At 38.4% G+C, this 14,149-nt stretch overlaps 1 protein-coding gene across 1 annotated transcript in view; it reads right to left on the bottom strand.

Moving 5' to 3' along the window:
* WASL (Wiskott-Aldrich syndrome-like) overlaps positions 1-14,149 on the bottom strand; it is a 70,874-nt gene that overhangs the window by 6,366 nt on the left and 50,359 nt on the right. The window contains exons 6-9 of the mRNA XM_006896083.1: positions 10,666-10,834; positions 9,522-9,564; positions 7,538-7,691; positions 1,716-2,245 (exon numbers count right to left, since the gene is read on the bottom strand). Coding sequence (XP_006896145.1) covers positions 1,716-2,245; positions 7,538-7,691; positions 9,522-9,564; positions 10,666-10,834 — 896 coding nt within the window. The remainder of the gene's footprint in view (positions 1-1,715; positions 2,246-7,537; positions 7,692-9,521; positions 9,565-10,665; positions 10,835-14,149) is intronic.

The following is a 14,149-nucleotide window of genomic DNA, read 5'->3' as shown; positions in this document are numbered from 1 at the left end:
TGGTATACCATCTATTCCGGGGGCCTTATTTTTTGCTATTTCCTTCAAAGCAGCTTGAACTTCTGCCTTCATCACCACAGGCTCTGGCTCAAATGCTACTCACTCTTTAAAGTAACACAGTGGGTTTATGGCAGACATATTATCACAGAACAAACTGGTGATTTATACATAAAATCCAAAGAAACAGAAATATCAACCGCTGAGTACTTATTTTAAAATAAATAAACCGTAGGACTTTAGATCAGATATATAATATGCCAACTATAACTGATGGCCATGTCTTCTATGACAAAACTCTTGGAAGAGTCAAAAGGAAAATTATTATTTTAGATAAAAATTGTTTACTTCTCTATTCCAGAATGGAAAATATGTTTCCCCTCTTAAAGAGAATTTATAATCCACCAGATGCTCTGCCAGGAAAGGAGGGACCATCTCTTCCTGCACCCGTCAAATCTAATTTGACGGTACACTTACACAAAAATAATAAAGAAGAAAGAAAAAAGAATTTACAGAGAACAGATTACAGGATTTTTTTGTTCACTTGCTTTCATCTGTGGAGGGACCTGGGCTGGGGAGGGTAAACAGGAAATGTAAGTCATCACTTGAAGAAAAGAGGATACAACTTTATGTATTAAGACTAACAAAACATCTTGTAGGTCCATGAGAGAAAGAAAGAAAAACTGGCTGTGGAGAGGGACTAGAAAAGGGTGAGGAGAAAAAGGGAAGTCAGATGTGGGAGAGACGGGAATGAGAGGAACACAAGCAGCAGCACAGCTGCTGAAGTCAGCTGAAAATACAAAGACATGAGGGCCTGCTAGCCACCTGGGCTGTGCTCCTTCTCACAGTAACCTGCCTCCTCACCACTGTTCACGACTCCTAAGAAACCCCTTCTGAGGTCTGACTTCGCGCAGTAAGCAGGCAGAGATACTGTTGCTGGGCCAGTTAAGCATCATTCTGAACACCAGATAAGATTTAAAGAGCAGAAGCTGCATGTATATCTGCAGTCTGTAACATTCTGAGCTGTGAACCAAAAGCCTCTGTGTCTCCAAAAGTTCAAATCTACCCGCCTCTCCAAGTGAGAAAGGTGCACAGTCACATCCCACAGAGACTGATTTGATGGCAGTGACCTGGATTTGAGTGATTCTAAAGTTTAACTCTTTTTATTAAATTAGCCATTTTCTATCACTCCTCACAGTCAAACACTCCTCACAATCTTTTCTTTTGAAAAGATTACTTGAGTTTTGTAAGTTTTAAAATAATTTTCAATTGGATTTTCCTTCTTTTATCCCTAGTCACTTTATAGATACAGGTACCATCCAATCTGTCTCAAGCCCTGTAGAACGTTCCACTGAGAATGAAGAGACTGTGGGCTTTCAGACTAGACTTGTCCAAGGTCCAAACACACACTGCCCTCGGCCTTTCTACAACCTGAAAGCAAAACAATTTGAAACCGTTTCATAACAACACAATGATGCCCATTAGTTTTAGCTGTTGTCCATAGCTGCTTTCAAAGTACATGGGACAGAGCACTGCGGTTACAAAGGCATAGCTACTTACCAAAAGGGAACTTAAAATCTGTGCACTTGACCTATTTTTAAAAGGTAGGGCTGAAAAATAAAGAGCTAAGAAAAATATTGAAGGAAAAAAACCCAGCTTGCCAAGATGGAATACGAATGATTGATTTTAAAGGTCCCCTGTGTGGATGATTTACTTACGGATTTCAGTTGGATACCCTGTCGTATCTGGTCTAAAAGCGCATCCCTTCCGGAGCAGGACACTGGCCGACTGTTCTGTTCTACTTTTTTCAGCTGGGCGCCCTCTCGAATTTGATCTAAAAGAGCTGCTTTGCTTCCTGCAGGAGGTGGACCTTGATGGTCGCCTTCGGAGGGGAGGCCAGGGGGAGGTGGTGGCCCAGGTGGAGGTGGCGGCGGAGGCGGTGGGGGCGGCACCCCTGTTCCCGTCCCTCCTGACAAGGACAGAGGTGGAGGTGGTGGGGGTGGCCCTGAAGGTGCGGAGGAGGGAAGGGCTGGAGGTGGAGGAGGGTACATCCGATTAGGTGGTGGTGGGGGGACGCCCACACCGGGCCTGGAAGGAGGTGGTGGCGGCGGTGCTGTGGTGGGGGCTCTTGAAGGTGGCGGTGGAGGGGCCCCTCGCCCCCGAGCAGGAGGAGGAGGGGGCCCTGAGCTGTGTGGAGGGGGTGGTGGCGGGGGCGGCCCCCCCCTCGATGGTGGTGGAGGTGGAGGTGCTGAAAAAGAGAGAGAAACAATGCAAGCTGTCCTCTTACAGGCATCAAACTGAAAACACAATTTATGTTACATGCACAAGAACCAAAAAAATACAAGCAAGCAAAAAGGCCTTCCCTTCCGCACTTGATATTATGGACATATCTAAGCATCACGATATTTTATAATTTTATTTGCAAATAGTTTAAATTTTCTTTGTAATTCTTCATAATAAATTCACTTTTGGAATAAAATCATTAATGAAGCAAGCTAGTCCATTAGAATTTATTCACATCAACATTCACATACAGTGCTCTTTCTTTGAAAATATAACCTCTGTCACCTAGTTGAAATCTGTACTTATTTTATACAGCTGAAATCTATGACAGCAGGGCTCCCCTCCCGCCCAATTCTCTAAGTTTTCCACCTTTGACAGGGTGTGCTCTTACCATTTTTTGACCACTCTCTACAGGTGGAAAATACTTGTGTTCTCCTCCCAACTAAGTTGTGGGTTTTGTAGGTCATGTGTAAGGAGTTGTGCTGCCAAACTCCAAGGCAAGTGCTTCAAATCCACCAGCTGCTCCTTAGCAGGAAGAAGTGTTATCTCCTTCAGTGAGAATTCTAGCCTCTGAAAACCCACCAGAGGGTCAGCTACAATCAAGTGACTTCATGGCAATGTGTGAGAGAGGGTAATGCACTGTATCTGTGAATGGTGGCCAGCAGTATCAGTAGTGGCTAACAGGAGAGAGTGGCTCAATGTCAAAGATAGTGCTGTGAAGTCAGAACACATGCATACTTTCTGACCCTCCACCTAGTCTTTAGGAAGCTCTGGTGGCCTAGTGGCAAGAAGCTGGGCTGCAATCCTGAAGGCTCGCTGTTCGAAGTATTATGTGGGAGAAGGATGGGCAGTCTCCTCCCATGTGATTAACTGCCTCTGAAAACCCGCTGGAGGGTCAGCTATGGGTCGGTTCTGACCTGCCGGTAAACAACAACAATAATCTAGTTTTCAGAGACTGTCTCAATCACGCAGGAGCTAACTGCCCATCTCTCCATGGAGCAGCTGGTGGATTCAAACCATCGTATCTTGTTCTATGGCTTCCTTGCTCTGGATTTAAAACCAGCAATTTGATGGCTATTTCTACCCAACTTGAGCAAATAAAAGAATATAGCTTACGTAATATCAGGTTTAGATGCTAAAAAATGGACTAACACAAAGGAAGGAAAGCACTCTCATTCACAGGGTATAAAATGGGACCTTTGGACTTCATTTCGGACAATCTATGAGAATGAGACTATAAAACTTTACCATTAAGGATAAACATTGGAAACGGCAGGACTACTATCACACGGGAACTAACCCAGCCCACAGAAAGGAGCACACAGCGCCGAGCTGGAGTTCGCCCCATGCAGATACAGAGACCGCCACTAAATGCAGCTCTTCTAAGCCTTAGGCTCAAGGGGTACTGGAGTCTTGGAGCTGCTGTCAAAGGTCTCTCAGTTTTCTCACTGTATCCAAAGCAGGAAACTTCTAGATTTGAACTTTGATGGTTTGATTATTATAGATAGGGATAAAAAAATCCCTCAATTTAATTACACAAGTATTAGCACATTTTTAAGCAAACAGCATGCTGTAAATGTGAACGACACAGATTTTCCTTACTGTTTTTCCCAACTACGTGACCTCATACCCTACACTAGTTTCCTGCATTATGTTCTGAATTATAATTGTGAGCCTGTAATTTGTAAAATGAAAATACAGTAAAGGTTTTTTCCTCATAGTTTCACTAAAGACTTTTGACACAATCTTGGTATATAACATATTTCCTCAGTAGATCGAACTTTTTCTCAACTTGTAGTCAAAATATCCACTCCAATAAATACCAACTTTAATTTCTATAGTTACATGATGTCTAAACAGGAACGTGTTCCCAAACTGCACTATCATAAATTGACAGGGGAAAGAAGGGCCATGAGAGAAGGGGGAATAGATGGCATGGAGGTAGGTCTCCATGCGCAGTGACTTTCACTACGCAGACACCACACGCTAGCACAACACAGTCAGAGAGGAGCCTGCAGACAGATGTTCAAGCTATGGAAGTCATCACACATTCTAGAATCAGAAAGACAACAGTAAGACTTACTTAAAAAAAAAAAATCAGCAAAAATTAAAGCAAATAAAAAACTGCTCTATTAAAGTTTAGTTAAAAAGAAAGCGTGAAAACTGACAAGAAATATGCTTGTCTGGGTCCACTCTACCAAAAAAAGCTGATGTCTTTTCGGAAATATGTCATTATTTGACTGGTTCTGATCAATACTAACAGAACAAGTAACTGGTAGGTATCTCTCAATAGTTTTAAGAAGTATAAGCAGTGATCATGAAATAATGTAACTTCTATTTAAAGGACATACAGTTTTATAGAATTTGCAAAATGTTATATCCTCTGAAGAAGAGGTAAATTTAAAAATTCAATTATACTTTTACTTTATGTACAAGGTTTGACTCCACTAGCAGCTCCAAGGGAGAAAGACAGGCGATCTCTGCTCAAGCCGATTCACTGCCTCTGAGAGTCCACCAAGGGTCAGCTATGAGTTGGTCACTACTCAATGGTAGAACAAATTACATATGCAATAGCATTATGAGAAAGCTTAGAATACTGTAAAATGCACACTTTCGTTGGAAAAATGGTGGAACTATACAATGCAGAGTTAGTCACAAATCTTCAATTTGTTAAAAAAAAACAACAACGCTCTTTCTGTGATGCTCCGTGACGTCAAGGGCAGTCATAAAACAAGGCAAGCTATAAGACAGTTCACTAAATAGTAATAAAAATAATGGTGCTATCAGCATGAAGTGTTTTATAAAGATCCGTAGATCTTCAACAAAATTACCTAAACATAGATCCATCTGAGCTGACGCAAATTGAGCATCTAGCTAGATGACCAAGAGTGTGAGAAGAGGGCAAAAACCTTACTAGATGTTAGATCTGGAGTCAAGCTACATGAACTCTAATTCCTTTGAAAACCAACACACCAAAACATGCATAATTTAAAGCACTCGAGTCAAATAACATTCCACATACATACCACTCCACTGTGGCGGGCCTACAGAATAGATTGTTAGGCGTTAAGGAACTTCACTTTCAAGCAAAGAAAAATATATGCTGGAAATCACAACGACTACTTTTAATAAATCTGATTAAATAATTCTGTAAACTCAATTTCAGGAAATTCAATTCAGTAGATTTCACAAAGCATATTTTTCTTCACAAACTCTCTAATTCATACTTCTGCATATGAATTTATGTATTCTTAACCTAGAAAACACTTCTCTAATAAATCATTAATTTGTTCTTAGTTAGTCTGTGGGGAAAAGAAAAACAAACAAAAAAATGCCTGTAGTCCCTAAAAGCATTCTTTGGTATCTTAAGAGTTAGGTGCTTGAAGAGCACTTTATTTCTTAAAATATCTGTGCATTTTCAATTTAGGTAATTCAATTAAGGTCTTGCATAATGTGATGTTTTAATCTGTAACACAAAAGCATAAATAACAGTCCAATCAAGTTAATCTAACCAACATTCAGTTACACCCAACTTACACTCAGGTGAGAGGAAGCAGTATGCCTGGTGCAATATGCCCAAAATAGTTTTAAACTCCTGAATCTAGACAGCTCAGAGAAGTCAGCTATTAAGCTTTATTTGGGGATGCAAGGTGGTGTTAGCAGTGAGAAAGGAGAGTCAAAGAACAGAGAATCCTCAAGACCCGCCACAGTCTGTACCTCAACCACGGTGACTGACTCTGGGAGGATTTATAAAGAACAATGGTGCTATGGCCAAGGTGCTTAACAAAAGCCCACAGAAATTGGAAATGCAATTTTGTCATAAAGCAGGAGAAATTAGCACAGTGTCAGTGAAACTAGTACTGTAGTTCCACAATAGCAGTTGTGACCTTATTTTTATTTATCTGTTTTCATATGAGGCTGTATACAAGGTTTCTGGAGATAGAACCAAAATCTATCATTTCATCCAAAGGACCTGAATAGAGATTGATGTTGGCTTAATCATACTTATTGCAAATATGAATCAAAATATTAGTTAAATACTAAGCTTTTTTTTAAAGGCCTCTATATTTCTTTTTAAGAAGGGAAGTCTGTCCTTTGAGGATATAACTTTCCAACAAGTCCATCTTTACTGTTTTACCTTAAAAGAACAAAACAACAACCCAAACAACAAACTCACTAAGCAATTAAAAAAGATAAAGGAAAATGAAAATCTGAAATCTACTTAGATTGGCTGGAGTTTCTGCTCAGCTCTGTTTTCATTATGACTAAGTAAAAACTAGAAAGTAGGAAGAGTAATTCCAAATTAGGATAAAGTGGGAAAGAGATGATTATTCCATAGCTTTCCGGCACCAAAACAAATGTTATACTATCTTAAAAATAAAGTATTTAAAAAAATAATAGATTTATATTATTTCTCTTCTCAAAGTATTTTCAATATTAATTAAAAACTTACTGCCCATGTAAATGGCCACATCTTTTTAGCTCAGAGGAGCGGGTGACAGCTTAGCTACCATGACAGCAGGGATTTTACAATACTTATTAACCCAAAACCCCAGCCCATCCCTCTGGGTCAATCCCAGCCCACAGTGACCCTACAGGACAGAGCAGAACTGCCTCATAGGTTTCCCGTGGTTGTCAATCTTTTTGGAAGCAGACTGGTCCCTCTCATAGAGCCGCTGATGGATCTGCACTGTTCACCTTTGGGTTAGTGGCTGAGGGTTCTGACCACTGTGCCATCCGGGCTCCTGATGACACTGATGAGAGTGATTATATTTACATTAAGATTGCTGACTTACAAAGAAAACTACTTGATGGTGGTTCATTAGGGAGCTCTGGTGGATTAGTGGTAAGGTGTAGCTGGGAACTCAAAAGGACAAGGTTCGAAATCCACCAGCTTCTCTGTGGGAGAGGGTCCAATCATCTGTGCAATTTACAGCCTATGAAAACCAGCTTTGAGTTGGTGACTTGAAGGTAAATAACAAAAACAGTAAGTAAATTAATTAGGAAATATATTTTTTAAAATTCTAAAACTGAAGATTTTAAATGAATTTTTAACAAGTCAATACAGAACTTTTAATAATACACAAAATTGTCAAGTTTTAGTTTTACAAAAATAAACTGGACCAAATTAGTTATCCACACATTCAAGCATCCTGCTTACAATTTCATTTAAATAAGCAGCCGATAAATGGTTACTACAAAAGATATAAAACAAAAAAAAAAAAGATCAGCATGCCTAAACAAAACTAAAACTTACCTTGCCTTCGTAGTTCATTTTTAACAGCTTCAACACCTCCCGTTTTCTCAATGAAGTCATATATAACTTTGGATGTTTCTCGGTCTTTAAGCTGGGCTTCTGAGATTCCACACATATCAAAAAGATTCTTCAATTCTGGATCTAAATTATTCAACTGTAACATAAAATATCCATGACAATTTTTAAAACATGAGCAAAATAAAATGTAACATAATCATATTAAAAAGCAAACAAAACCAACAAGAAAGAACAAGCAGACTTAGTATTTTACCTCATCTTTTATTTTCCTCTGCATCTTATAGACTTTCTCTAGCTCCTTCAAGAATCAAGCACTTCCAGTGCTCCTCTATTTTACTGTTGGGCTGTCAGACCCTTGAAAATTATGTTTTCTAGCCATTATGTTAGCACCCATTGGGGGCATGGTCTCCAGTTAACTTCAACCACAGACACAAGGTCTTGAAAATCATCAACAGCTGTGGGACCAGTTTAAGAGAACACTTTCCACACTATGAGAGATGGTGGAGGAGGGGCTATGAAAACACTGTGAAAGATGGTGGTGGAATGTGACGAGACTGTGGCAAGGTGTAACTAGAGGAACTCTGGGGATAAAGGCTGCAGTTAAAGGATTTGCTTACTGGATGGTTGAAGGAAAAGGTGACTTGTAAATACTCTGAGATAAAGTTTGCTGGATAATTGAGGAAAACAGAGGCTTCATGCATTTGTGCTGCTCAACTCAACTTAGACTTTCACTGGTTGACTAAAAGGCTATGTTTCACTAACTGAGGAATTCTGTCTGGTTTAGGACTGCTGGACTAAGACTGGACTTGCACTGTGAGACATTCTTTGCCTCCCCCTGCCACCAGCCCCAACCTATTTCCCTAACAAATTCTACAACTCTTAGTAAATTAAGTTAGTAAAATTTTGAGTCTTGCAACAAACACTGGACCTAATATTTGATAGCAAAAGGTGTAGGAGCATGAGGGGATGGCATGTCTGACCTTTTAGCTATTTTGGTGCTATTGATATTATTGATGGGACAGTTTCCCTTTATGAAGCCAGGAGAAGTCTGACTCAGTGACCTTCACATAACAGCTGCTCCTTTTACAACTGTGCTGGTGATATAGTGGTAAGGAGCTGTGCTGCCAACCCAAAGGCACCTGGTTCAAATCTACCAGCTGCTCTACAGGATACAAATGGACAATTCTGTCCGTGTGATTCAGTGCCTCTGAAAACCTACTGGAAGGTCAGCCATGGGTTACTTCTGCCATGATGATACACAAAAAGAAGTATTAAGATCTGGGTAGAAATATAAAACACAAAAAAGAAAATCCACTTAATAATAAGGACTCCTGTATTCCCAAGTACTCTGTACCTTCACAGTACAAATAGGCACTCGATATATGTTTCTGGATTTACAATTTTAACAGAAGGACTAATAATCACAAATAACGTTTCTCTTCAAAATAATTTATCCAAACTGACTGTTCACCAAATGTGAAACACATATAACTTAGGTAACAAAACAAGAAAACGTTTAAATACATTTATTTTGTCAAAAATTTTACCTTTCATAGTGCTCTAAATTAATAAATTATGAAATTGCTAAAAGAACTAGAAACTAAAAGAATCTAGATTAACTCAACAACTGGATCATCACAATATTATGCTAGTACCTACCCTCCAAGTTTTTTGGCTATGTCTATAAAGTTATCATTTACTAAAAATAATTTCTTTGGCTTCAAAACAACTTTTATTTAAGTATTATATAAAATTGAAGATTACAAAGTTGTATCTTTGTAAAGTTAGTAATGGCTGACAAGCCTAAATGGCATTTACACATAAACTTCACTGCCTTCAAGACTGAGACACAGTTTATTCAAATAAGCATTAGAACTCACAAAAATGAGTCCATCAAACAAAAATCTAAAGACATGACATAACAATATTTAGAAAAATCATACTCATGACTTGAAAAGGTACTTACATCAAAGCCAGTATTGGGATCCCAACCAACATGTCCAATATGCCTGGAGTAGATGACAGAAAAACAAAAAAAAAGAATCAAGTGTTTATAGGGCATTAAGAACAGTACATCAGAAATCCAACTCATTCTTTGAATTTTTTTGCTTGTACTCAGTTCTCACAGATGTAGCCATGTTTTTGGTGGGGAGGAGAAGTAGACAGGGAAACCAAGGAAGAGGATAAGATGCTAGGGTCAGCTCTACTAGTAAATGATTCTTAACATTTTTACAATTTGAGAAGGAAATAAACGCTTCTCTGTTAGCCTAGCATAATAATACATGCATTACTACCTCAACTACAGACACTTGGTTTGCAACTGATCAACTTTTTCAACATTGTAAACTACTGTGAGATCAACTTAAAGAGAGCGAGAGAGCTACTGAGACTATAGAGACTGTGGCAAGGCATAGCCTACTGCAGCAAGGGCCAGAACTCTTTGGAGGTGCAAACCAGGAAAAAAGCAGCAGAAAAACCCACGCACGTCCTTTGGAGCCCAAGATTCCTGCCCCAGAGGTATCTTGCTGTTAACTAAGAAGATGCTTGACAGGTGAGAGACTATCTTGCTGTTTACTGAGAAGCTGTCTGAACTAAATGAAGGATTGTTTCTTGCTCTTAACCTGTTTTGGGACAGCTGTATTTTAAACCTGGACTTTGACTACTTGACATCCTTTTCCTCTCACCCTGTTTCCCTAATAAGTCCCATAACTGTGAGTAAAAAGAGAGTCTTAAAAAAAAAAATAAAGAGATTACATGCATTACACTGAAGGGTAAAAAATCTTCCCGTGAGCAAATTAAGCAAGCTTAAGAAAATGATTGAAAAATGTATAAATATCAAGAGTGATGCCTTTATTTAATTTCCACATGATACTAGAGGAGGGAAAAGGCTAGAAATAACTATTTATTGGGAAGTGAAAAATTAATAAACTAAGATACATAGAATATTTATAAAGATAATGCTTTAAAAAATTATACTAACATGTATAGCTCCAACAGTATATAAGCTATGAATAGAAGGGTCCTTTCAAAAAGAAAGGTAAACATTTTAAATTTTTGTTAGGAATCAAGAGCAGCAAATCAAAACAAAGGGAACAGAAGGACTGTCTTACTGGAAATTGCTGGGCGTCCCTATATCTGCCTTAGTTAATCTTTTCTTCTTAGCTTTCCCCTTCTTCTTTTCTTTGATGTGGGAGATGTTGTTGAGTTGTGGGCCATAAAATCTATTTGTTGTGATTTCTGGATTTTTTATATCGACCGTTGCCATGGGTAGGTTAGGACCTGAAAATAAAGCCAAAATAGTATGAAGAAATGGATAAAATTTGGGACAGCCACACTTAACAAAAATAATTTATTTTTGAAGTAGGATTACTACATGGTTATGGTTTCTTCAGGGTATATTCCCAGGAGTGGAATTGCTGGGTTAAATGGTATCTCTATTTGCAACTTTTTGAGAAAGCGCCATACAGCCTTCCACAGGGGTTGCACCATTTTACACTCCCACCAACAGTGAATAAGGGTTCCAGTTTCTCCACAACCTCGCTAGCATTTGCTGTTTGCTGTTCTGTTAAATTTTGCTATTCTGACTGGGGTGAGAGGATATCTCATAGTTTTGGAAACAGATGTTCTTACAGCACCTGTATGAGAGCAACCACATTCTTACATACACACACACTCACGCGTACATGCGTAAACCATAATAGTTTTCAGAAGAAAACAATCAAAACCATTTTTATTTATATGTATAGTTTCCGCTCATTTCTCTACTCCAAAATCAGCCATGGAGAGTACATCTACACATTTGTCAAGCAATTTATGAAGCTCTAGGATCACCGCGCTAGGGTTAGTAGAGGTGAATTTCCTAAGTCTTTGTTAAAAGAGTTGCTAAATAGATTTGGGAAAATCCAGATTATAGAGATGTTTTGAAAATTAGTACTAGACAAAAAATTTCTTTTCGAAACTTTTTATTTTTTACAGATTAAAAAATGAAGGACTTGCAGAGTGAGGTGATCCGCCTGAAGTCACACAACTAGGGACAGGCCAAGATGAACTCCGGCATCTTAGCTCCTAGTTTGCGCTTTCTTTTCATTAGCTTACCCTTTACACAAAGTCAAACCCCAAGGTGACTGAGAACTGTAAATTTACAAATGCTATCTACTATTTCCTTACCAATTTATCAGTTCCTTCAGTTTGTAGTCCAGCAGTTGATCATTTCATAAATCATACTTAGAACAACTCTGAGAATTTAGTAAGATTTATCTATCACACATTCTGAAGAATAAGGTTCTACATTACTTCTGTTGACAACAGTTATTTACTTTGGGATTTGAAGGAGTTAGGAAACATCATTGGAATGGTGTTCTAACATTTAAATATTTGCTTTAAAAAATGAAAATTTTAAAAGTGAGTCCTGGCCACTGCCTGTCTAATGGTCTAATTTCTATTAAGGCACAGAGATTTTTTTATTTTAATTTTTTAGAAGATTTGAAAGTGTCTTCCAAAAGCTCCAATTTGAGGTCTGGCACATTGATAACTTATTAATGCCCTGAAATAAAGCAGCTAGCTGCATGACCACAGCATGATGTAGTCACGGTACCACTGCCACCTAGTGGTGATGCAGGAAGGTAAGTGGCCTCCTCCACTAGCGGAGAAACATTAAAGCTTCTACTTAAAATTATTTATTTCCTTCTTTATTGTGTATTCCAGTAATAGTATTTCATATGTATAGTTCATAAACAAGTATACAAAGACTGGTAATGCAAGCTACATAATTTATAACACTTTTTTCTTTAAATCTGTATTTCATAAAAAAAAATTTGGGACCACTGCTGCACCAGAAAGTTGAGAGTGCGAGCGAGTGTCTCTTTGTTGATGTGTACCACCCAGCTGGAACTGACTCACAGTTGACTTTCCTATGGGTTTTCTGAGGCTGTAAATTGCAGATTGCCTTTCTCCTGCAGAATATCTGGTGGTTCGCCATGCGCCTTTGGGCTGACAGTGCAATTCCTTACCATTAAGGCTACCAGAGCTCCTTAGTCCAGGTAATAAAATTATGTGACAACAGATACCTTAGTACCTAATAGTGACTTGAGTCACTACTGGACTCGGCAATCCTACGAACAATGGCTCTGAATCCTGCCCTATCCTTAGCCAACCTCACCATCTCTGACAAATCTAACCCCATCACTGCATTAACTGGGTCAATCTATTTCATCCACAGTCTTCCTCTTCTGTGCTGACCCTCTACCCTTCCAAAGACTTGCTCCTCCTGACAATATGTCAAAAGTATGTGAGACGGCACTTCACAATCCTTATCTCCCAGAAGCAACCTGGTTTAACTCACTCCTGGACAGACCTGTTTGTTCTCTTGGAAGTCCATGGTATATTCAACGCTCTCCACCAGCACCACAACTTAACTCTTAATCGAAGCAATAAAATTATGAAACCACGAATCCCAAAAGTCCACCTATTCATGTAAATTACTTTTATAGAAATGCACTGTAGAAATGGACTGAAAAAGATTAAATACCATGGCGTATTTTTATTCTTAGCTTTAATCATCAGAGCTTTAAAATTGCACGCTACTTTCTTCCACAATTTCAGATAACGTGACAGGATATCTTCCAAACTGGTCCTCAATATATATTTATACAATGCAAAATTCACAAAGTTAAAGGCTATTAGGCCTATCAAGAAAAAAGGGAAACTCTACAATGCACTAAAGATTAACTCCTCAGAAGAAAGGACTGACAATGTACTTTCAAAAAAATATGCCAAGGAAAACTTTATGGAGCAGAGTTCTAATTTGCATACAGAGTTGCTAGGAGTCAGAATTCACTTGATGCAAATAACAGCAAAATATACAATCCAAATTTAACATCCAAATCTAATATACCAATACTTAGGCCCCAAATCAGAAAGTCATTATGTTATCAACTGATAACACATCTTAAAAACTCTGTATTAAACGTATCCCCCTGAATTCTAACTTCTGCTGAAAGGATATGAGGATCCCCCCCCCCTTTTTAAAAAAGCAACAAGACCAAAGCCAGTTTTTTCCTTTGTAATAACGGTTTCGGAAAAAAAAAAAAAAAATGGTTCCTTACCATGAGGATCAAGTATGCTGTTTAAATGTGGTGAAAGTCATAGATTTTCTCTCTCCAGAAAAGAACATAAAGGCAGTACCTCAGTACACTTACAGATAAGCACTCCTACCTCCCACTTACCTTTTAATGTGATATAAACTATTCATTCAACCTTTCAATCGTTAAAAGGGATCCTAGCTTTTCCTTGCACTTACGTAAGGCTAAGTAAGAACCATATGTACTTGCATTAACTCATCTATAAATTCCACTGAAAGACTTAAAAGGGCACTGTCAATAACAGGCCTTGTTTCTGTCTAGGAGACTCTCTGTCCACCTTTATAAAACTTAGCATACAATTTCAGGGAGAGCTTATTTCTGCCCTAGAAGTTGAGAATCTTTTCTTTTACATCTTGATGTCTTGTTTTTAACTCTTTGACATATTATTTAAAACAAAACAAACTGCCAACACTTTAATTAATTTGTTAAATATACATTTACATATTATATAAAC

The sequence above is a fragment of the Elephantulus edwardii genome, unplaced genomic scaffold (assembly GCF_000299155.1).
Source record: "Elephantulus edwardii isolate Elephantulus edwardi_28Jun2011 unplaced genomic scaffold, EleEdw1.0 scaffold00181, whole genome shotgun sequence".
Taxonomy (NCBI): Eukaryota; Metazoa; Chordata; class Mammalia; order Macroscelidea; family Macroscelididae; genus Elephantulus; species Elephantulus edwardii.
This window is presented reverse-complemented; position numbering and strand designations above follow the sequence as displayed.